Source organism: Elgaria multicarinata, chromosome 7 (genome assembly GCF_023053635.1).
Source record: "Elgaria multicarinata webbii isolate HBS135686 ecotype San Diego chromosome 7, rElgMul1.1.pri, whole genome shotgun sequence".
Classification (NCBI taxonomy): Eukaryota; Metazoa; Chordata; class Lepidosauria; order Squamata; family Anguidae; genus Elgaria; species Elgaria multicarinata.
In genome coordinates this window covers 35,479,398-35,505,376 of record NC_086177.1, presented here as the reverse complement: position 1 = coordinate 35,505,376, position 25,979 = coordinate 35,479,398, and the positions used below count along the sequence as shown (strand labels likewise).

Here is a 25,979-nt window from a genome sequence, read left to right as displayed (position 1 = left end):
ATATTGAATTGCTCAAGTCGTAAGTTCTGCTTATTAGAATTGTCTGTCTATTCAGAAGTAAGTATCATTGAATTCAATGGGACTTATGCCTAGGGGAGTGTGTGTAGAATTGCAACCTGAAAGTATTTTACATTATAGGCTTGCACTCCTGCACCCCCAAACATATGATAAGCAATTGGCACTTTTATATCCCAGATTTGGATTCCATTTCCAATTTTGTTCTGGGAAAGCTTGATTCATATCAATAGAAATGCCCCTGAAGAAAGTAGAAGGGAAGAAAAGTAGAGCAGGAAGAATTGGGCCTATTCTTAGCAATGCAGATCTCTTAAAAGCATCATTATGTTCTTGGCTATGTTTCAGTATTTAATATTTTAGAAATGAAGTAATTATAAGAAGCAATTGGTATCTGCAGGCTGTTTGAGGTATAGGAAGGATACTCAAGTCATTTATACTCTACAAAGGTTAATTATTGAAAACAACCGCTTCCCTAGGAGTGGCATATACTAAATCCTTCCAGGCAGTTTTATGATAATTTCATGGAATGTTGAAGAGATACATCAACATGTTTTTATGAACTATACTTGGCTGAGATAATTCACAAACACAACCCAGCCAACTCTAGAAAAGCATAGATAAAGGGCACAATCCAGCAGAAGTTGGTTGCAGCTAAGCCTCATGGTGTCAGCATCCCAGCCGGACCAAATCCAAGAGGAAACACCTTTGGAAGAGAAAGAGGATTAGGATTCCTCAGCAAGCCTCACTCCCACAGACAATATGGAGCAACCAGAGCAACCATCCAGGGGGTGCTTCAATTGAGGTCCAAACGAACCCCATCCTGAGCCTTGCTGGGGTTCCTGACTTCCCTCATCCCATGACTCACCAAAGCAGCACTGGCAGTGAACCTGGCCCATGTCTTGATGATGACACTTTGCCTACTCATTCCCTTGAAACCCCTCGACATTGCAGCCGCAGGGTGGGAATGCTAAATCTTGACTGCAGGAGAGAACATGGACTTTCCGGCCAAAAAAGCTGCAGTGATGGCAGCCATTCAGTTGGTCAAGCCTGCCCTCTGCCCTGCCTTCCTGGATTACCATGACCTACCCTGGGCCTCAGTCCACCCCCAGGGAAGGCCCCCAGCTTCAACCCAAACAGGGTCACCACTGACAGACAGTGGAAAGGAGGTGGTGACCTTGCAGCAAAGGAAAAAGCTGTGGTAAGTCAGCAACTTTTAAAGTGCATAGATTCATGGAAAAAGCCAGTAGTGGCTGTGAGTTGGCAGCTGTGTCGTATAAATGATGCAGTGACACTGCACAGCCACCATGGGGTATAAAGGGCGTGTAGACAGCCCCCTGGTGGGATGGTCAGAGATGTTGTCAGAGTGTCCACCTGTCTGCCAGAAGACCCTTTCGCTCAGAGTTTATTCAGGAGCAAGGGTCTACTTGTGCTGGGTTAAAGAAACAGTCTTGTGATAGTTTGAAGATTAACATATTTATAATGCCCCAAGCTTTTGTGGGCCAGAGTCTGCTTCATCAGATGCATGAAATGTTATTCTCAGATGGCAGATATATATTTTGGCTGGATTGTGCTCAAAGTGCTATGCATCGTTATTATTATTATTATTTATATAGCACCATCAATGTACATGGTGCTGTAAGTCTCATTAAGGTTCATGAGACTAATTTCTGTTCTGAGTCAGTATATGCAGGATCAAGCTAAATGTGTGAAAAAAGACATAGGAAAGGGGTTTCATATCTTCTGGAACGGATTATTCTGGAATTTAGGATTGTTTTCTGCACCAAGCAAAACTGCGTAAAACACATGAAATAATCTTTTTGTTTTTAACTGGAGGTCAGTAGGAGCAGTAAGGCTAAGTAGCTTCTGTATGAGCTGCAAAGGAATGCTCTGCTACAGCGACTAATACGCAAAATCAATTTGACTTTGAATTGAGTGACCCTTTCTGTGGTTAGCTGGAATTCCTGCTGTCTCATGCTATTATGGACTGTGTTTTGTTGTGTTTTTTAAACTCCATTTCATTTTGTATGACCTAGTCTCTGACCCAAATAGCACAATAAGTGATAGCCTGGGAGAAACGTAGGGCTTTATTGTTTGATGTTCAGCAGTTCTGATCTGACCTCCAAGATGTTTCTGCGGTTTCCTGGTGCTTGTTCCTTCTGCCTTGTTAAGATAATTGAACCCCATGCGCAGCGCTTTCTCATACCGCTGAATACAGAGCATTTATCTTTGGTGCAGAGCTTTTTGGTTCCCAAGACATCACTCAGAGAAGGAAGCTGTAGCTCTTGTGAAAATCAAGGAACATGGATGTCTTACAAGGACACTCCTATACATTTAGGGGGACCATATGGAAAGGAAGACAGGGCTCCTGTAGCTTTAACAGTTGCGTAGAAAAGGGAATTTCAGCAGGTGTCATTTGTATGCATGCAGCACCTGGTGAAATTCCCTCTTCATCACAACAGTTAAAGCTGCATCCCAGGGAAGGGCTCCTGCAGCTTTAACTGTTGTGATGAAGAGGGAATTTCACCAGGTGCTGCATGCATATAGATGACACCTGCTGAAATTCCCCTTTCAATACAACTGTTAAAGATAGAGGACCCTGTTCTCTTCATATGGTCACCCTATGTTTACTCAAAAATAAGTACAATTTAATTTAGTGGGACTTACTCCCATGTAGGTGGGCAGAGAATTGCAGTCATGCAGTGCAATCCTATACATCGTAAGTTTCATTGAGTTCAACAGGATTTACTCCCAGGTGTAGAATTGCAGCCTCAGACTCCTTTTTTTCTCCCTCTGATATATTTGTGCATTTTGCAGTTTTTAGCGTAGCAGCAATTGATAGGAGGTGGTGGTAACCTGTGATGCACGTTGTCATGGCTTGTGGTAGCTTTTCTCTCTTCAGGATCTGTTGCTTGACTGTGCCGTGTAATGTTTGGTAGCGTCATGTTAGATTTTGCCAAATACAAGATACTTTTACAAGAAGATATTTGAGAGATGCTATCATTCCAAATAATTCCTAAAGGAGCCATCTCCCATTCCTTGCTCAGAGCCCCTAAGCTGCAAGGGCAGAGAGTAATCCCTTTGCTTGTTCTCGTAGCAGCAGCACGCAGACCACTAAAAGAGGATATGATCATCCTCCCAGCTGCAGCAGGGAAAAAAAAAAAAAGAACACAAGGATCAAGTCCCTTCGACCACTTCCCTGGATTCAGAAGCCCAGCAGCAGCAATGGCAATGCATCTTCCCACTAAGTTTCTACGTGCATACACAGCCGTCTGGTTGTCATGTGGCTTTAATGGCCAATACTCTTTAAGGCAAAGGGGAGATGACAAACCACACATGGGGCCTGCCCTGATGGCAATTCCCAGCTCGTCTTCTCATTTCACTACCAGTGGCAGCTGGGGCCCATTGGGACTAGTAGGATGATTGGCAGGGCAGCTAATGGTAAGTGGAGCCAAGGCAGGTACTATTTCTTGCATTGTTGGAATAGTGCTAAAATGCTTAACCTATAACAGGAAGTTCCCATGTAGACACGCTGTTATTGAAACAAATGCAATTTCATGAGGTAAAAAAAAAAATCCCCATCCATAACTGATGTATCATCTTTAGGATGAATTGTCTCAGGCACTATGTTAGAAGTAGACTATAAAACAAGGTAGGCAAAATGGCCTGTCATTGCCAAGAATCCCATGTTAACACATATGTGCTAAGGTTAATCATCAAAAGAGGTACCCAAACTCAATATCACAACAGCTGCAGACCATGCAAACCACAGCACGCTTCAAGCAGCCTAGCATTTAATAAAGGAGGAGTCCAAGGCGGCCATTAAAGAGCCCCTTTCTTTCTCTCCATGTAGCTTTCAGGGGAAACCCTTGTGTAGAAACAATGGAGTCCAATCATTAGTGTCTGAAAAGACATAATGCTTCCTGTTGGGATGTAAATTATAAGCACTTCAAAGAGCTACTCTTGTGATTCTGTCTGCGCAGCATGTTCTGGGAATGGCAGCCAGTCACTTGTGGAAATGTAAATTAGGAAATAATTCCAACTTGCTCTGAGTGGATGACCGCTCCTGTCCTTACATAGGAATGATGAACTGCGAAGGAGGAAATTCTTGCTTCTGTTATTATTGAAGTGACAATCTACTTCAGGTGTGTAGAACCTCAGGCCCAGGGGGCCAAATCTGGCCTGCCTGGGGTCCCAGTACAGCCCTCCATGGTTCCTCATGGCCATGCCCCTTCCCCCCCTCCTCCACTACTAATGGTTTTGTCATTTCCTGGCTTTTGTGCAGTGTTTTCTGAAAAGTTGAAATGCCTCTTCTGAGGCTTAGCTACTGGCAGTAAGAGCTTTAAAATAAAATATGCTGGCATTTTTGGCCCCACCCCTATTTTGGCTCCACCCTCACTCTTTGAATACAGCCCCATAGAACTTCCTGAAATGGAATTTGTCCTCTAATCTACGTTAATCCTCTTTCCAAGTTATTTCGCCCCAGCTCTTCTGTGGAGGTTACTCCTCTGATCCTTAACATTTCTGTAGTTCATACAATTTATATTTAAGCTCTGCTTCCCATCGAAAGTCATTTTTTGTGTATGTGTTTGAACAGATATGTAAAGTGAAAGCAGTATGTGGTAAAAAGATGTTAAAAACATCAAGGAGAAAGAACTAGTTTCTCTATCTGATCTATTACCGGTTCCTTTTGACCACTGGCTTCCCACATTTTTTATACTTGGGAGATTCACAATGAAAATTCTGGCTAACATGACTTTGGTGGTGGTGGGACTTCAGTATAATTTGCTCACTCCAGCCCCTAGGTTATAATATGGTTATAATATTGTGACAGAAGTTGAGAAGCAAATAAAAAAAATCTCATTAGTTTTGTACGACTCTTTGTATCCACTTTTGTATGACTCCTTGTACAACTCCTTGTATTCAGTTTTCCAAATGGGACACATGAAAGCAATAAAGACAGGAAATTAATGAAGGGCTCTGAAGTCCAACATAAGAAGAATCCGTGTTTTCTTGTTAAGTAGGTCACATTGATTGCAATGCAATTAGAGCTTAGGGTATTAATTTGGTGTATTTTTACAGTGAAGTATTCAGTATGACCAAATTGGCTACATTCAAGTAAACAGAAGTAAACGTAGAACAGGAACAGAGAATTCTCAATTTCCCTAACCATGACTCAATTTCCACAGGCTACATTCAGCTCCCAGTTTGTCCCTCTAACATGTTAGGAATGTACAAGAAGTTCTAAAGCATGGAGTGATGATGGGGTGTGGGGAGAAGAAAAATCCTAATTATGAGCTTTACAAAGTAATACATATGACCATATAAACACACACCCTTCGATGAGACTATTAAAAGCACAACCCTATGCATGTTTAGACAGAAAAAAGTCCTACAACTACCAGCATTCCCCAACCAGCCATGGACCTTTTTCTGTCTGAATTTGCATAAGATTTGGACCTAAATCCTTCATAAACTCTGACCATTAAATCCAGAGTCTAGTTGCACCATAGCACCCATGCTTGCCAGAATGGTGTTTTTGGGGACGTTATCGGTGGAGTGGAGTTTCCTCAGAACTTCTGCGGTGTCCACTTAGCTGTGAGAAGGCTAGTAGTGCCCAAGACAATGGAGTTTCCAGGATGACTAGTTTTGTGGATTTTGGGTACTATCTTATGCATGTTTAGACAGAAGAAAGCCCAACAACTACCAGCATTCTGGCTGGGGATTGTAGGATTGTTTCTGTCTAAACATGTCTAGGATTGCACCCTTAGAGTATATTACCAGAGAAATCTGGCAGCTTGATCTTTTAATATCTGCTGCTTTGCCCCCTTTAATTCTTTCCACGCCGACTCTAAGGCTCAGGATTAACAGATCTGTTCAGAGACTCTTGTTGTACAAATAGTAGTTGCAGATTAATGGAAGGCATGTTCCTATTTTTAAAAGTTAGATGTTTAAAGTAATATTGCGTATCCGAAAAGTTAGCTGTAGTTAGTTCATTTCACCAACTAGCTTGGCATAAGAAAAAACGATTCCTCATTCAATGTGATACAGAATTGAGGCTTATAACTTATCCTAAAGTACAGAATTTCTTTTATGAAAAGTGAGTTAAACCAGATTTATAGTTAAGAATGAATTATTTGTACCTGGGTTGTACCAGTGTCTAACATTACATTGGAACTAATTTCAAAGACGATGAAATCGAAATATTCGAGGTCACCTGATTGCGGAGATTAGCTAGGCTGCAGTCTTGCAGGCCGGTAGACTCCAGAAATCTCCTTGAAGGTGACTGGATTTGATCAGTCTCTGTGCAGGACTGCAGCCTCTGAAAGCAAAGGGCTGGTGAGTCCTTGGAGCAGACACGTGTATTTTTATCTGTGTTTTAATCAATAGTCTGCTTCAGTTTCAAATTTTGCATCCACGCCATATGAGAACTCATTTTATCTGGCATTTTGTCAATAAAGCCTCCCTCTTGTATAGAGTTTCCAGTCCTTTAAAAGATTAGATAATGATATTGGAGCGTGCTTTGAAAGGATAGAACTTCCCGTCCCTGCTGCCTCCTCGATTTCAATTTTCTGTCATTCCCCATTTCATTATGATGATAGAACCCAAGCAAACGTGTTCTGAATCTGTAATGCGTGGCCCACATTTAACATGGCAGCGCCTTGGTCATCTTCCAGAAGTGATGAATCTAATTCATGGTGTTCTTGAGTGGATTGTTCTACAGACATTAGAACCAAATATTCTATCATTATTGACAGGCACATATATCAAGAACTTTCTTTTGCTCCAGATATGGTTACCAGAGATGAAGTCTTCCCTAGCCTGGCGCCCTCCAGAGGTGTTGGACTGCAACTCCCATCATTCTCAGCCAAAATGGCCAACTTCATGATGGGAGTCGTAGTCCAACATATCTAGAGGGCATCAAGCTTTTCTTTTAATGAGTCTTTGCTTATTCAGGAATAGCCTTCAATAATAACTGTCACTTGTTTATTTTGTTATTTATTCATTCATTATTTCCAATTTCACATCTGTATTTTCAACTAAAACCTCTTGAAGTGACTCACAAAGTTGATTATTTAGGACATCTAAATTTTAGGACATCTCAGCTTTAAGGTATCACTCACTTTTGAAATTTTGAGCTGACTCTTATCTAATCACTGCATACAATTCTTTTTAGGCAATGGTTATAATTTTCAGAGGATCACAAATACCTGACTCATGTGAACAAACAGCACATTACAAGTAATAATTGTTTCTATGCTTTTGCTCCTTAATTCCCAACGAAATCTATTTTTCTGTTACACAAGAGCCCTCATTAAATATTTTTCCTTTCCAGTCAGCCATCTTATTTCACTGGCTAGAACATGGTGTTTTGTTTTTCTTGCATAAAACTAGCCTTGCGATTTAGAGTTGTGTCACATACTATAATGCTAGCCTTCCCCAAGCTGGTGCCCTCCAGATGTGCTGGACTACAAATCCCATCATCCCCAGACCATGCAGGAGGGCACCAGTTTGGGGAAGGTTGCTATACACTAAACACCCACATAGCTGCAATGTTAAAAAGCCATGATCCAAGACGAGTTAAAAGAGGCATAGCATGAATAGGATACTGTGAATCTGGATGAGACTTGCATTTCTGTGTGGGAACCCACCACACATATCAAGGTTGAGACTAACTCTCCAGTCTACTTTGGAGTGTGTCTTCCCTTTCTTTTTCTAGCTAGATACTACCTTTTAATGATCAGCCAATGGAAATTGCTTTCCATTCACTTTGCCCCTGCTGATGTCTTCAGTATGATTGGCACTGGGTACTCACAAGAGCATTACCATGGGGGGGAATTTGGATTCCGGGCACATTAACTTGTCACGTGACAGGAAGAGTATAACTAAAGTATAATCCTGCAGGGCAATAGAAATAGAGTGGTCCTGTGAGGAAAAAATATCTCTAAGGAAACCGATGGTTATATGCCCTTCAACTTTGCAGAAATTTCAATAAAAGCATAAACTTATTTGAATCCAATAAGGGATATGATTCATTTATTTATTTTACCCTTAGTGTCACTTTCATAGGGTTGCAATACTACCTGGAATAGATTCTAGGTATTCCTTTTGATCCCCATTTAGAGTATTAGCTGGCCCCAATTTGTAGCTTTCATTAGGCAGAGTGGGACAACCACCTCAGGTGGCAGATACTGAGGGGCAGCAGGGGCAGCATGCCAAGCCATTCATTCTATGCCCCCCAGGGTGTTCCCCTCTCTTTAAGGATAAATGTTCTGTATGTCACACAGTCTGTCCAGTACCCCTTAAATTAGCCTGCTGTTCTCAGGTGCAGTGGAGGATGCAATTTTGTAAGATAAAAGTGCCGGTCCAATCAGCTCCTATATGTGGAATGGGTGGGCAAGGTGTGTGTGTGGAGGTGCCATCATATCTTAGGCTGGCCCTAGGTTTCATGAAAACCCCAGACAATTTCCTAGCCTTTTATATTTCTGAAACTACAGGGGGAAATGCACAAGCAGTGTTTTGCCCCAACTGTTCCATATAACGTCAGCTGGCCTGGGGGGCCCTGAAGCTGCAAAGAAGAATCAGCCTGTTCTGTGCTGTGACTGGCCAGGCTCCCGCATGTCCATATTCTCCCATAAGCCTAAAAACCTGGCCTGTAATCTACAAAACTAAAAACAAGCTTTTTGGATAGTAATGAAAGGAAAGCTGGAGTGAATTACAAGAAAATATAATTGCCATTGTTTGGAACCTCTTTTTTTAATCCTTGTGAAATGTTTAATAGCACATGTCCTCTTTAAAATCAAAAACAGTTCTCTCGTGTTGGAGAGCGAAAGGGAGAGAGCAAAACCAGAGAGTGACAGCTCCTCTTCCTTATGGCTAGTTAGCAGAAAACGATCAGGTCGTGCACATATATGCATGGTTCCAGAAAGGCAGAACAAAAACTCAGTGCAATCAATCAATCAGCAAATAATCAAGTGTGCATAAAATTTTGAATAAATTATTCAGGCCTCGGAATTTACCCGTTCTGGAGATAGAAATTTGGATGCTTCTGGTGCAGAGTATACATAGCTCCATGTGTACTGCATGAAAATGTATATGGCTGATGACACAGGATCAAAGAGGGTGGTGTTACTTGCTTGAGCACCTTCTGCAACATTCATTTGCCTCTTGGACCTGAATGTGTGTGTCTAGCCTTTCCTTTGCCCTTCTGATTAGATTACAGTAGAAAGAGATATGCCTGCAGGCTGCTCCCCCCTCCCCCTTGGTCTTGCATACTGTTTTGTGTTTTCTGTGTTTTTACAGGCAGCTTTCTACATCTGTAATGAGCCTTCCCACAGTGATAAGGGTGTGTTACAAAGAAATCACCTGCCATATCTTGCATTAATGTCAAATAGGACTTCCCTCCCTCATCCTCTGAAATTTTATGACTTTTGGATCTCATCTGAGTGTATGAGTATAGGAGAGATCTCCAGTTTTGCTTTTCTGCGGCTAATAATAATAATAATAATAAAAATATTTCTTACCCACCTCTCCATTTTGATCGAGGTGGGGAACAACAGTAAATATAAAATACATAAAATACTAATTAAAACACAGTATACATTGTTAAAACATCCTAAAAGCATCCTAAAATAGGATAGTGTGATACTGGATTGGAAAGTATTTGATACAAATGCCACAGTAAACCACTATAGTGAACAGTTACATGTTCCATAAAAGAGAACAGAATTTGAACCTGGAGGCTTAAGCATAGTTCCTTGGACATAACTCCTATTGAAATTAATAAGCTTGAATTGAAATGAACATGCTTAGATATTGGACTGTAAAGTTTATATAGCACCAAACTGTGCACTCAGTAAATGGCTTGAGACAAACTGCGATGCGTTGGATCCAAAGACTTCTTTCCATTCATTGGACGAGCTTCCATGCACAGAAGGATACTTCTCCTCATGGAAGGAGTCCATCCCTGAGTAGAACTCTCCTTCCATGAACTCTCCCATTCACAGAGTGAAGCCAGTGGATCCAATCCATAGTCTTTCGGTCTTTGCCCATTCTTAAATAGGAAAATAATAAAGCACTTCTACCTATAATGGACATGGATTTGTGGCATAAATAAAGCAAAGTAAGTGAACGTTTTATGTATGTTCAGCTGAAGAGACTTATTCATGCTGTCAAGATCTTGTGCTAAATCAAGAAGACATGGGGCTTCTTTACATTAAGGGAAAATCCCACAGACTTACTGGGGCATTGTTTTCCCGAGTCTTTGGGTACAATGCATGTGTCCTGTCCCGCTGCCCTATTTTTCCCGGTTTCTTTGTGGGAATGTTCCACATGTTTCATTTATACAGCAGTAGGTGCTGCTGAAAGATTTCTAAAATATTGTGCGGTTCTTGAATTATACCAACTTTTGAAGGTGGTTTTTGGCTGGGTTTTTTTGTTACTGCATTTTCGGCAAATTTTAAAATGGTGGAATAAAACTAAAAAGCAACAACAGCTGCACTGGAGGTTGGCGACATCATGAAAAGGACCCGAGAATTTTCATGAGTGAACAATCACGAGTGCATGATAAATGACATGTGTAAAAACTCCCTAGGTCAGAGGTCTCCAAGCTTTCTGGGTCAGTAGGAACATCTGGAATTTTGAGAGTGTTATGGGCCTTCTAACAAAATGGCTGTCATGGGGGGCTTGCCCATTAATGAAAAGGCTGCCATGGTGGACGTCGCCCCCTTGTTTCGTTTTTATTATTTATTCATTTAATCAATGTATATACTGCTTACCATATCAAAAGATATCTCTGAGCGGTTTATAGAAACAGATTAAAGTACATCATCATAAATACAAAAGTTCATCAGTTAAACTGTTTAAAATATTTCAGGGCAAAGCTAAAAGCACCAAAGCAGCGCAGTCATTCAGAGTGAAGAGATGGCTCCTTAACTAAGTGCCTAAAACATTCTCAGAAAGCAAAGTGGTGAGACTAAAAGAAAAGTAACTTGCCTAAGAACCTAAGTACAAAGTAGAGGTAAAGTCTGAATTCCAAATTCCAAATCCACGCTTTGGACCCCCAATAAAAATGGTTCTAGAGAGCAGCCTTTCACTCTGTACATCCCAGTTAGATTTTTTTAAAGGTAACTAAGAAATAAAATAAAACTCAGGAGAGGCAGGGAGCCTGGCAGGCGACAAGAGAGGTATCCACGGGCACCATGTTGGAGAGCCTGGATCTAGGCCTAATATTGCTTGCCTTCTGTGACATCCTCTCTTGAATTGTTGGATGGTCTTGATAGGCATCCATAAGTCTTGAGTCTGTGGAGTCCCAAGACTCCAAAATAAAACACATGTTGTTCACCATTTGTACTTCCTTTGTATGCCGAACACTTGAAGGGTTATTTGTATAGTGAGCAAAAATTTTAATAATGTAATGAGCACACGCTGAGAATGTTTGTTTACTTTCCGCTAGTGAAGGGGGTGGGGGGATTTGATTCCTTTCTGAGATGGAGGCAGAAGCAAAAGCAATTAGTTGCTGTCGCTGGAGTCAGCTGAATATCGTGACCAGATGTCTGTGTTTTGCTGCTTCTTGCTCCACAGAGGACATTTGCGGATAATCCAGAAGGGAAAAACAACGTCAAGCCACAAACACATACCGAGTAAAGTAATCTCCTGACACCTTGGGTTGGAAAGCCTCGTCTCTGGGGAACAAACATGCACTTTATTCGGTAGCAGTAAGCAATCTTCAGGATTTGGATGATGGCTTTGCTGCTCCAGTATATATGCTGGAAATCTCTTTCATGATGATTACACAGTGGTGTAATCTTTAAGCCTTGTTTTACAGTTATGTCTTTGGTTTCACTAAACTAATGTCCATAGAATTCTTTAGGGAAACCCCAAAGAGATGTACTGTATAACTTTGTATCATTGATATAGTACATACATGCTTTGGGGGGATCTGCTGTAACTGGGGATTCTCAACCTTTATCATGGGGAGCCTCCAGAAGGCCTTAGCTTCACTGGGGAGGGGGCCATGGCTAAGTAGCAGAGCACATGATACCAGATTCAACCTCTGGTATCGCCAGTTAAACGGATCTTGAGTAGTGAGACTGGGAAGCACGTCTGCCTGAGGCTTTGGAGAGCCAGTTAGAATGGACAGTACTATGATAGACTAATGGCCTGAAATCTGCTTCATATGTCCCCCACAGGCTGACTCATTTAATAGGAGGGTGGCTGGCACACCTGGAAATTCCTGCTGTGAATCCGCCGGCCAGAATTCTAATGGACCTATCCAAGTTGTTGAACCCATTTTGGGGACAGGATTCAGCACCTTGGATAGCCAGTTTAAAGTTCTGGCTGTTTGGGTTCACAGCTCCACTGAAATCAGAGCCACCAGTCTCCAGCGGTTATCTCCGATGTCAGATTGGAAACAACAGCAGGGATTCCCTCTGAGGTGGGGGAAATCCTCCAGGGAACGGGGTTTGGAGGCCAAGTCCTGTCCCCTGGAAGAAGGAGGCTCCACAGGCCAGATTGGGAAGCCCAGCAGGCACCCTTGTCTTAGTACAGTGCTTGGTGGTCACATTTGGTTTGTTCCTGTTTGGTATGGCATGTGTATCTAGTAGTCTATTCCTTCCCAAAAGTTTAAAACGTGTGATGATGATTGCTGTTCCCGTTATACTGATCCTAATAGCATGTGAGGACTAGCAATAATTAGCATGGAAATCAGTACAGGGAATTGGTAGAATCACTGGAGAGAGTTGGCACAGCCCTGAGAGTTGTAACTTGTGGGTGCACACTTGTGAGTTAACCTAGGGCAGCGGCTCCCCATAACTGTAGTCCCCCCCTCCCCATTTAAAAGTCTCCTCTAAGGATGGCTTCTTAGGTTACAAGTTGATACAGAGAGATAGACACTTCTGTACGTAATGCATTTCGTAATGTGAGAATGGCCACACAAATTCCTGTCTGCCTCTCTTTCAGACTCGCTACATGTGGCTGGAAGCCGACCTGCTTTTGTTAACAAATGTAAATATTGGGCCACAAGAGTCATGTGCTCAGAAATTCTCACATTATAAAATAATGTGTCATCCTTGTCTCCATGTCTGGAATTATAACATGAGTAACAGCCCTCACAATTGCTCATTCACATTTAATGGGGAGCAGTTGCACTGGCATCTTGTGTATTTTATTGTGTTTCTTATTGTGGAGAATGTTGAGGTTCAGGTGGGCCATTACATTAAATGTAACATAGAGAAAAGGGCAGGAAATCAAACCTTATTCCAAGAACTAGTGGAATAAACAAGTATGACAGTCCTCTGATAGGGGGTTGGATTAGGATGCCTTCTGGAAGAGGAAGGGTTCTGCTTGCAGAAAGTCCCTCAGTCCAATTTTTGGAGATCCCCCTCTCTCCCCCACATCATAGCCCACCTCACTCAGCAGGCTCTCCTGTCTTATTAGGATTCAGCTAAAGTTTATTGGCCCTCATCCAGCTTTAAGCTAAAATATGCTGGTACTTTGGGAATTTTGGAATGTGTCCCCCCCCCCAAAAAAAACCCTTCTCCAAAATTGAATTCAGCCTTCAGCTTGAAAGGTTCCTACCCCTGTTCTTGAGCCTTATGAACATCTTACATTGATGTTAGGCCAGTAAGGTATAAGCTTAAAAATAATTGTAAAGTATGCTTGCAAGTATAGCCACTTGCCTGGTCACCTGTAATGAGTAGAAATCGCCTCCAGGTGACCAGGAAGAGAAGCCTTGTAAAACCTTTTTTTTCTGTTTTCCTTTATGGCCACAAATGACTGCCATAACTGGGTAGGTAATGGTATTTATTTATGAATTTGAACCTGTGCACTCCTATTGGCAACTCCCATTACTAATTGACTGGATTCATACAACATGACAACCCACGCTCGGGATTGAGGGTCATCGAACCGTGGGTTATTATTGAACTGTGGGTTATTATTGAAAAATGGATTGCTGTGTCGTGTGAACCCAGCTGCACTAACAAACCATGTTTTGTTAACTATGAACAACCCATAGTTCACAACCCAACAATAAGCCTTGGGTTCTCTTTGTGGGTTGTCCAAGTTAAACTATGGTTTGTTAGCGTGGCTGGGTTCACCCAACACAATAACCCATTTTTCAACAGCAACCCACAGTTCAATGATAACCCACACTCAACCCACTCAATCTTGAGTGTGGATTGTCGTGTTTGGGAATCATTCAAATATAGCATTATTGGTCATCCAGAGTGAGCAATGCACTTTTTAGTCTCATTGATACAGTGCTGCCCCCGCACATTCTGCCCAAGTGACTGTGCTTTGCAATCCAAGAGGTATGACCACGATTTCCTTGAGTCATGATGGACACTGAGGTGCCCCATTGGGATTACGTGCCGCTTCACTGGTGCACAATGACCAGTGGGGTTGCCTCTGCACTTGGGCCAGCTCCCTGGCTGTATAAATGCCCTTACAGTCAGGTCACCAACAATAGCTTGTTCAGTGAGGGGGGAAAAAGAGCAACTCACCACCATGTCCTCCCTATAAAAAATAAAGCCACCATTGTTCCCAAATTACATAATTCCAAATGTTTATGAAATCAGAGTGCCCAAACTGTGGTCTTTTTGCTAGCAAAGCAAGCTAGCCACTTGGCAGATTATCATGTAACTGAGGCATGATAAAGCTGCAGTGCTGGACCCATGGCCAGGAGTGGGCTGGGGTGGGTGGGGCTGCCCCCCTAAATTTTCTCAGCCCCCTTTTACAAACAAATAATTAAACAATTTTAATTATTTAACAATTTTGTCTTTAAAAGGCCTGCAAACCAGATGAACTGCTCTCCCTAATTTTTAGATGCCCCCCCCCCTGAACTTTTAAGCTGGCCATGGTCCTTTGAACTGTTGAACAGATGGCTGAGAAGAATTTTTAGAAAAGTCAAAACTCTGCTCCAGGATTTGCTGGGTTGTTGCTTATCGGTGTATAATATTGCCTGAGGCCAAGTTGTAGCTTGCTATTGTTTCTGAATAAACGATCCAGCTGCTGTGTCACTTTCCTTGCCTCTGTAATGGCGAGATCTAATTGCCTGGCGCATGTGCAGACACAATACAAATGTATCAAGCCAACTGTGTTTATTGATTACATGGAACACTAATCTAATGTTTTCCCAGGTAAAGATTCTGATTCTCATTTACCACCAGATTTCAGTGTGCTTGATTAGAGGATACAGGAGTTACAAGATTTGTAGGAGGCAGAAACATTGGTTTTTGTTTTTTTCTAGATGCGATTTCCCCATGTCATATGCTCTGATTCAGAGCACTTGACAGCCACAAGACTCAGAGCCAGTGCGTAAAAACCAGTGCTGATTTACAGTAGTTTAGACATGGTCTAAAATAGCAGTGAAAAACAAAACGCCAATGGGGAATTTCCTCCCAATGCAAATACCAGCTTCACTTGGGAAATATTCCTCAAGACTACAGCAGGGGATCACGGGGTTAACTTCCCACTCCACAACTACCAGAATCCCAATCATTTTCACTCCTCCTTTGCTTGTTAAATGCAAAGGTTCATTTAAGGTCAGATCTGGTTTGGTCCTCAGTATAGAGCAGTTTCATGCAAGTGAGACCTGCCACAAAATATTGCACCATGGAATGCCGCTGTTCACCATTCCAGCTGCTCCTTTCCAGTCCGCTTTCCCACACCTGGTTTTCCATCTCTCGCCAAACTCTGCAAACAGTCAGCATTCCATACCCACTGAGCATGCTCATTCCACTTTCAGATGTTGGGGAAGCGTTCTTCCTCCTTTGAGGCTTCCCCCCCCCAGATTTTGGGGGTACTTCTGGAAACCTTGGGGGTTTCCCTCTTGTGGTGCTATTTTGGCTACGTAAGCAATGACATCCTCCTCTTGAAGACTGGAATTTGTGTTTGTGTGCATATGTTAAGGGTGTATGTGGCATTTGGTTATGCTCATTTCAGTCTAGTGAAATCAGCAAGGTGAAGCACATGAAAGTATTTAACTACTGTCAGAATTACATTCAAACTTTCTCAATACATGTACATTGCACAAACCTAAAGAGTAGGAGTTGAGCTTCTCCTGTGACTCACCCTATGTAGGCACACGGTAATGGGTGGTGTAGCTCAGCTACCTTGAAATGGTGAAATACGTTTCCTAAAAATGCAGGCCAGAGAGTCACTCCCATGCTTGCAAGTTGAGGCAGCATATCTAATGGCATGGGTCTCTTGCTGATTCCTCCAGTTCCTTTCAACTGCTGTTCTCTGCACCATCACTCTGAAACCACGTTTGCAGTGTATTTTAAGTCTTGTAATGAAGAACTTGGCATCTTTAAGCCCAAGAGTCAGTGGCTTTTTAGAGAAGCTGGTGAGATTTTGTTGGTTCTGGTTGGTATGCAAGATTGAAATTCTGGAGTTCTAGCAGGAGTGGTTGGTAACAGCCCTATAGCAACTTATTAGAACTTAATGCAAGTTGTAGGTGCAAAATAATGTATGCCTGATGGGGACATGTCGTTCGCAAATAAATGGAGATTCTGTTCTATCACTTCTATTCATCCACCAACAATGGCTTTACGTGGCTTTGCAATAGTTAAAGCTTTATTTTGTAGTTAAAGCTTTATTTTGTAGGATCGTATCATTTTAAATTCTCACAGCAGATGATTGCCTTTAACAGGGAGTGGCCTAAATGAGTGGAAATTCTAAAACAATTCATGAAAGTAAAGAGGAGTAGAATTAAAAGCAGCATCTGCTGCATATGTGGGTGCTGCAGAGGCACAATCTAGACTTGATCCATCACCCCCTCTATTCTTTCTCCCACCCACAGTATGGGATAAAAGAGTTCTTGGAAGAAAAGAAACCAGAACCTGCAGATTTAAGTGTAGGACATAGAACCTGTTCTGAGGGACCATGGCTCAGTGGTAGGATACATGCGTTACAGAAATTCCCGGGTTCAGTCCCTGGCAAATCCAGTTTAAAAAATGGTTTAGGTAATGGGAAAGACCTCTGCCTGAGACCCTGGAGAGCCATGGCCAGGCACAGAGGACAATCGATGGACATAGATAGACCTGCATACGTTGAGTGGCTGTGTGTCCTCTTAATATGCTATTTGAAAGGCTGTCAGAGAACTATTCTCAGTAGAGGCTGGTGGCTCCAATTTTGGTGGGAATGCAAATCTATTCTGGGTTTCAGTCAGAACCAGCCAGAACTCTAAAGGAGCTGGAGATAGGATCCAGCACCTTGGATCACTTCTTTAGAGTTCTGGCTAGTTTTGACTAAAACCCAGAATGGATTCACAGCCCCACCAGCCCCCACTGACTGTCCTCTGTTTGAAGGCATAAGCTCTTTGAAGATTTATTTTTTGGTGGGGGGGTTGATGTTGAAATGGCCACCCTTGGTATAAGGCAGCTTCCTATGTAATGGCTGGACTCAGCTCTGATAATCAATCAATCAATGAGTGTACTGAGCATGTGCAGAGATAATTACTCTCTGTAGTGAGTGCAGCCAATCCTCATAGATCTGGGATTAAGGGGCAAGTCTCTAGATCAGAAGGCTTCAATGTGTATTTGAGCTGCAGCATTTCTCCTCTTAATTAACTACAAGAATCTGAGGGAAGAACTTGGAAATGGCTGTTGTGGCACTAGAAACTAGGGGAGTTCAAAATGCTAACTGGTGAATGAGACTAAGTCCTAATTTGGACATAATGAAAAGCCACTGTGGGTGAATTTCCCCACACAGTTTCTCGTTGCAGCAGTGGCTGCCATATTATTTGAGCCATGGTGGGGGCTATTACATGTGAACCCAGTGAAGGTGGATTGTTGGGGTGGTTAACAAGCCTCCTCCAGCCATAAAACATCCCATGGGTTCAAACAATAAATTTGAATATTCAAAATGGCGGCTGCTTCTATAATGAAAAATCCCATAGGGAAATTCACCCACGATGGCTTCTCGTTATCTGTAAACTGGGCCTAAGACTTAGCTATGGCAGTGAGTGGTAGAGATTAACTAGGAGTGTTCAGGCTTCTAGGGAGGAAGAAGTGGCAGAGGCCACAGGAAGAGATTTTGAGAGAGGAAAGTAGTGCCCATGACTGTTGTGTCTTCTACTCCTCAGCCATATGAATATTTTGGTATGTGCCTTTTGGGCTTAGGGAAATTTGTTGCCTCTTATATAAAACATGCATTTCTAGCTGTTTGCCAACTTTAGAACTCTACAGAGAGGAAGGATGTATTGTACTGGCAAAGGCTTGTTAAATAAATCACAGATTTACACTGAATAGTTCTGCAGCTGAAGGTACAGCTGCAACGTTATCTATTAAAGGAATGTAGGTCAGCTCCATGATTTCACTCTGAAGTCAAACAACCCTAATTTTAAATGAATCAGATAGACACAGTAGGGGACGCTTGGTTTTCAGTGCAAAGGTTCAGAGGCAGTACTTCACAGGCAATCTGCACATTTGAGGAAGATGTTCCATAGAAGATAAACATGCCTATGGTTGCCAGATCAAAATATTACAAATCAGGGAAGCTTATTCTATAGAGCAGGGGGTATTCTAAAATATGCAATGTCCCTTATGTTCTATAGCTGCAGTTGTTCGAGGGAACCTTTTCCCCCAGCAGTCTTTTCTGGAATCCTCGCACATCTGCCCCAGAAACCCCCCCCCCTTATTGAAGAAGATCCTGGGGGCAAGTTCTATGATTCATGGCCAGGTCATGGAGGGCACTGGCCAGGCCTGTAACATGTGTCCTGCTTCCTTCCACTGAATGGAGAGCGCAGTCTGATACACTTCACTATCACTGTGCTCTGACTGCACTTCAGGGAAATGAGCTCGTCTTCCATTGCTTATCTTTCCCATCAGTAAACCTTGATCATTCAGGAACCCATCAGCCCCAGACAGGATGGCCAGTGGTCAGGGATGATGGGAGTTGTAGTCTGGCAATATCTGGGGGACCACAAGTTCCCCACCCCTGCTTGAAAATGAGAGACATGTGGTAGCCTTACTGAGATAGCAAAGCACATTTTGAACTATAAGCTCTGAATTGCTCTGATCAGGAGAACCAAGAGGCTTTGTACGTCTTGATTAACTCGCGTTTTGGTTATGCCTGTTTTTGGAGATGACAGCTCTGTGGCTATATGGAATAGTACAAAAGGTGGTTAGAAAGTATATGTAAATTGTAGAACTCTCAGAGTTTCTGTGTCTCAGAGTTTTTCTGGATATACAATGTAAATATAAGGAGCTAAATGATTACACCTGAGATCATATCCAGCTTATTTTGCGTGAGGTGACATCACCAGTCCACAGGAATCCCAAGGTCCAGAACAGTATCTTCATCCTTTAAAGGCTATAATCCACCTTTTAGCACTGTTACAGGGTGATAATAAACAAATAGGCTCCATAGAACTCTTCTGAGCTCAGATGGAACCAGATTTCGCCTCTATTCCAAACGAAAGTTTGGGATAGAGAATGGCTTCTGGTCTAAGAATGATTCAAGTTTCACAGACTCCCTTTTTCAGAATGAAATTAAGCTGTTCGCATTTAGTGATGATCAGAAACCCTTGCATTCAGCTCATGCCACATTCTATGTCAGTGAAATCAGGGAATATCTCAGTTGCGTTTTCCAAGGGACGACATACCTGGCAGAAATGAGAATTGTGGGTGTCTGATACCCTCTGTAAAATATTTTTTCAAACGAATCCTTCCTTTAACAACGTTTCTGGGTTGCTGGGCTGTTACCTTAGGCCATGAGATGTCCTTGCCTGATACACCCTTTCTCTTTCCTTTTAATATCTGGCAGGGATTGGGAAGAACGTCATTTGCGACAGGACTGCCACTCCCCTGGATGCCTTTCGGATGATGACTGCCGCCCACTATTATCCCAAGCTCATGAGCATTATGGGCAATGTTCTCCGTTTCTTGCCTGCTTTCGTGAAGATGAAGCAGCTGATCCAAGAGGGCTACGTCGGAGAACTGCTTGTGTGTGAGGTACAGGTTCACAGTGGGAGCCTGCTGGGGAAGAAATACAACTGGAGCTGTGATGACTTGATGGGAGGTGGAGGTTTGCACTCTGTCGGTACCTACATCATTGACCTCTTGACCTTTCTTACCAGCCAGAAGGCTGTGAAAGTGCACGGGCTGCTGAAGACCTTTGTGAAACAGACGGATCACATCAAGGGCATACGCCAAATCACGAGTGACGACTTTTGTACATTCCAGATGGTCTTGGAAGGTGGGGTGTGTTGCACTGTTACCCTCAACTTCAACGTGCCTGGGGAATTTAAACAAGATATAGTTGTGGTAGGTTCCAGTGGGCGGCTGATTGTAGTAGGCACTGATTTGTACGGACAAAGCAATAACTCTCCACAAAAGGAGCTCCTTTTGAAGGATTCCACACCGGTCAGCAATGCCTTGTTACCTGAGAAGGCCTTCAGTGACATCCCAGCCCCATACCTACGGGGAACGATAAAGATGGTACAGGCCGTCAGGGAGGCATTTGAAGATCAGGACGACAGACGAACCTGGGCCGGCCGGCCGCTGACAATGGCTGCAACTTTTGACGACTGTCTCTATGCTTTGTGTGTGGTGGACACCATTAAAAAATCAAACCAGCTGGGTGAATGGCAGAACATTGCGATTATGACCGAGGAACCAGAACTAAGCCCTGCATACTTGATCAGCGAAGCAATGCGCAGGAGTAGAATGTCTCTGTACTGCTAGCTTTTTTTGGTCACATCTTGAGGGGCAAAAACATTGAACCAAGGCAGTTCTTTCCTAACAGAAAAGATGGCACGTGTGTCAGGCCTTGGACAGGGAAGACAATATAGGGAGTAAATCCCCGCTGTTTAAATCACATTGCCTAGTTGGTGCTTGAAATATTAGATGTATTTGAAATGCTTAGGACAGATCGTTGTTCAAGACCCTTGCATTAACAGTTTACAAAAAAAGCATTATAGGAAGGTAGAACAGAACCCATTTACAACCTGCAGGTGCATAGCTGATTCAGCTACATTTACCGTGAAAAAGGGTTCTCGAAGGTCTGTTTGGGCATTACTTACCAACCAGCAATCTGCAAAGATATTAACATGTCAGGAAGCCCCTTGTGGCAAACAAAATAGCTGGTGAGAAGAGCATGCTATTCATAGGCCTGCTGAGAAGAGCATACTATTCAGTTTCTGTTACATTCAGTAACAGATTGCATCTGCATCACTTAATAGGGAAAATAAGAACACTTGACGTTATTATGTCATGTGACCTGGAAAACAATGGGCAGCTTGATTTTCATCGTCAGTATGGGAGGCATGATTGTCTTTGGACTTTTTCTTTCTTTCAAGGTAACGTAAATAGAAACATATATGATTTTTTTTAAAAAATACAGGGTGCTCCAAAATAGCAGCATGTTTGACTTAGGGTTCCAGACATTCATGCTTCGCTTCAGTACTAAGCACAAAGAGCTGTAGAGAGAGAAGGAATCTGCAAAAATTATCTGCACTGTGGCTACCCAAGACTTCTGATGTTCTAAGATCATTGGTAAATTCCAGAGGGAAAGCCATGTTAATCTGCCATATCAACACCAACTGTGAATCCCGTGATGTCTTTAAAGATTAACAGGTTTATTGTGGCATCAGTTTCCATGGACTGCAGCTTACTTTGTTAGGCGCATGAAGTAATCAATCTGAGAAAGTGAGTCTAGTCTACAAAAAGTCATGTTATCATACATTTGTTAGTTTTTAAGATGCCACACAGCTCTTTGTTGCTTCTGATTTAGGGGTTTGTTTTTCGAGCCAAAATTAGGACAAGATTGAACAAAGCATAGTTTTTAATCAAATCTAACATGTTTTAAGTGGAAATCGTACAAAACTAAGTATGGTTTAGGCAAAGGCTAAATGTGCTGAATGATACTATTTGTGTGTCTGAGACTAACAGCCTCCTTTTCTCATGGAGGTGACCATTGAGGTTATGTCATCACAGGAGTCTCATGTGGAAGTTTTGTAATATCATTGTAGTGTCACTCTTTGTTTCCTAATGACAAGAGGTGGGCTTTGGAGTTCTGTTGCTGAACCCATTGAAATTATTCTCATGCATTCTCATATGTGAAAGATCACATCAAATTGAAAACTTCACCGAACACTTAAAAGAAAGGTTTCCTCTCTCTTGTCAGCAGAAGCCTGTGATAGTACCACTGTCCCCAAGATTCCTTGGGAATAATAACCACAAGAGTTAAGCTGGCTTTATAACGTAGACATGCCTTCCTGTGTTGCGTCAGCCATTGTTGATCTTCACTCAGTGTTACAAAATCTGGTGCCGAAGATTATTGGAAGGTTTATACTTTGCTGAAGGGGCTTAATTCAGCATCCTGAATATGGAACAGAAAGACTTACACTAATTTCAGGAATTGAGCCCTGTGTGGTCACTCTATTTTAACTGTTGTGATGAAGAGTAATTAAGAGTAATGCCTTAATTAGCAATGCAACCTCTACTTCTTCCTCTTCCTCTGCCACGCTCACAGAGCCTGCCTACTTCGTGAGCAGTGGGCAGGTGAGTGTAGGATAGAGGGAGGATGAGATGGCAGCACTTTGGCTGAAATGACCTTTACTATCCATTCATCACAATCTACAAATTTTCATGCCCAGCAGCAGGATGCACAGAGCGGTACGTAAATCTTGACATGCTCACCTGCCACTGCCAGAGAGAAGGATGACACTGGGTGTTTCAGATCAAGGGAGAAAGAATAAATTTAGATGGGGTGGGAGCAAGTTCAAGAAGTCTGAGAACCGAAACACCACTGGAGAGTCTGAATTTGTTCTGTATAATTTGACTATGGATCATCACGTTGTGTTGCTAGCAGCCCCTGCCTGAAAAGCACTTGAAAAATTACAAACACATTTACTGTATGCTTCGTAGGGTTTTCACATTAAAAACAACAACATCCCAGTCAAGCCTACTGGTGTCACCCATTTCATTTCATTGTGGACAGCTCTAGTCAATCCAAGCATCTCTTTGTTTTCCTTCCATGTTGGTATGTTCATCAGCAAGGGAGGTGTAGTAAAGATGATTTTAAAAAGAAAGGGAAAAATGGTACCTAACTCTGTAAATCCTCTTATGTGTATTATTAATATACCAACATCTACCCATGATTGACTGCAACTCCTTACTTTATTTGGTTCTTGAATGATGCCTTGTTTTTTTGTCCTTTTATAACCTTAAAAATCCAAATGTACATTTATTGCTGTATTTAATATATATATTTATTGTATTTTAGAGAGATACAAAAAGCAAACTATACCTATATATAAAATGTCAGCGCATGGGCATTTCATGTACAGTAGATATTTTAAAAAGTTATTTATCAAACAAAAAAGGTGCGATAAAAAACAGAGTCTATATTTTATATCTATATCTATATACTGTAGATAGAAAAATGAAACTGCATTTAAGTTATAGGAAGAGGAAATGGGGATGTTTTAAAAAGAAAAGAGCAAGTGCATTTTGACAGCCTGACTACTTTTCATGAAAATCTGCCTTCTGTGGTTCTCTGCTGAAGCAAAATCCGTCCGCCCTTCTGCTTCTTTTTCCTGAAAGGACGATGGTCATGTCTTATTTTTCCATTGCTTGGGGAATGTAGTTATAGTTGGCCATGAGCATATATGTGCTGCTTAAAACATGGTTTCCTGCTGTTCTTACATAGTTGCATTGTTGGAATAAAAAGAACATAAATGGTCAATAAAAACATAAAAGGAGACAGGATTCCAGTGTCAGCCATCCTTCAATCGTGTGTGTGTGTTTTTCCCCCCTTTTCCCTACAGTGAAATAACTTTTCAGGGATTGTTTTTCTCTGCCATCTGTTGTGATATACTTGAATGAAACTTCCAATATTCCTGCTTCTCATGGTTGGGGCATTTTGACTGGGCTGAACACAGAGGTAAGAACAAAAACTGGTTGTGTTTTCCTCCTCTTCCCAGCCTGATTATTATCCCGCTGTTTCCCCAATACTGGGACTCAAGGCGGCTTTACAGATTAAAACATGTACAGTTAAAACAGAGTTATACAAAAACTTAAAAATAATTAAACATGCCACAATATTAAAACATTTAAAACATTAAAAAAAAATTAAAATATGATTTTTTAAAATAATAATAATAATATAAACAACGCATGAACAGAGGTCCAGATTACCCCCCAAAGGCCAGCCAGAACAGAAATGTTTTAGCCTGCCTCCGAAAACACACCAGGGAGGGAGTCAGTCTAGCTTCCCTGGGAAGGGAGTTCCAGAGCCCCGGGGCAGCCACCAAGAAGACCTTCTCCTGTGTTCTCACCAGGCGTGCCTGTGACGGTGGTGGGATCGAGAGAAGGGCCTCCCCTGAAGAACTCAGGGGATGGGTATGCTTGTTAGGGAAAATTCGGTCTTTCAGATAACCTGGACCCAAACCATATAGGGCTTTATAGGTCATAACCAGTATGTTGAGTTGTGCCCTGAAACTGACTGGAAGCCAATGGACCTGTTTTAACAAGGGAGTTATTGCTCCTTGTAACCAGTCCCAGTCAACAATCTGGCTGCAACTCTTTGAACCAGCTGAAGTTTCCGAACACTCTTCAAAGGCAGAACTCTACAAGGATCTCTATATGGTACAGAACTCTATAAGGATCTGATATTAAATCACACGTGAATCCTAGAGATGACTATTTTGAGGTGATGACTGCTGCTGCAATATTATCACGTCTTTTTAATTTATTATCAGGCCAATGCAAGTTGTTTGTGACATGACAGTGATACAGTGGCCATCATACACATCATCACGGACAGTTGCACACACTATGCAGTGGCTTCCCCACATGAATTACTTCCTGAAAATTGAGTAAAGGGGTGTGATCTTGTGCTGGCAGCATTAGAGAGGCTTACTGAAGCCAAGTTGGAGAACGCATATAAGAGAGAAATCATTGGTTATATTTTTATTTTATTCAGAACCCAACTAGGGTTTCCATGATTCCGTGGCTAGCTGTGCCAGGTATGCTTTATTTTGAAGAGTTGCCACTTATTCCAGGACATAACAGAATAGATGCTCCTTATTTTTACAGTGGCATAGGGTGCAAGGTCCCTTATTTCAGATACAACTTCCTTTATTTTGGAGAGTCTGATCTGGCAACCAAATTGAAAGAGAAGCTCCTTTAATAACCCTCAACCTGCAACCCTCCGTACATCTGTAACTGCCAATCCGTTTGAATGTTCCTTATCAGTATTAGAAGTGCTGCATCATTTCATTGAGTTTTGAAAGGGGACAGAGAGGAAATTGCTTCAGAATCTATCTAAGAGCTGCCTGGCCATTGTATTTGCCAATAACTCTATGGGGATTCTAAGGAGTCTCTTCCCACCAAAAGCTATAGGAAGCAGATAGGCAGCCAGTCTACAGCAACTTGAACAGGAGCCAAACGATGAAGTGATTGCTGGTAACACTCACCTCTGAATCTGTATTGGTTTTTTTTAAAAAACTATGCACACTGGATATTTCTTTGCAGGTCTCAATTTGGTTTCATCTTATTGCCCATTCAACATTTAAAAAATGCTGAAGTGCCCTAGCTGTATTGTACCTTAGTCATAAGAACACAAGAAGAGCCCATGTGGGATCAGACCGAGGGTCTATCTAGTCCAGCACTCTTCACACAGTGGCCAAACAGCTGTTAACCAGGGACCCACAAGCAAGACATGAGTGCAACAGCACCCTCCCACCCACGTTCCCCAGCAACTGGTTTCTCCTTTACCAAGATCATAAACAACAACCTAAATCCCATTAATAGGTAAATGTTTCCTTTCCTTTTGCATTTATTCCTGCCGCTGTGTACCAAGATTGGTTTAACTCCCCAGCTCTAGAACTGTTTTGGCATGTTCAAGCACGATTGCATTTTAAATAACCAACACATGTAAAACATGATGGTTTCTAACTCTGCTTAGTGGGAAGCAGCACCGGCCTAAGACATTTTGCTGCCTGAGGCAAAACACTA

The 25,979-nt window shown here is 42.1% G+C and overlaps 1 protein-coding gene across 1 annotated transcript in view; it reads left to right on the top strand.

Moving 5' to 3' along the window:
- GFOD1 (Gfo/Idh/MocA-like oxidoreductase domain containing 1) overlaps window positions 1–23,752 on the top strand; it is a 55,979-nt gene extending 32,227 nt beyond the window's left edge. The window contains exon 2 of the mRNA XM_063130406.1: window positions 19,783–23,752. Coding sequence (XP_062986476.1) covers window positions 19,783–20,702 — 920 coding nt within the window. The 3' untranslated portion in view covers window positions 20,703–23,752. The remainder of the gene's footprint in view (window positions 1–19,782) is intronic.
- Window positions 23,753–25,979: the final 2,227 nt, after the last annotated feature.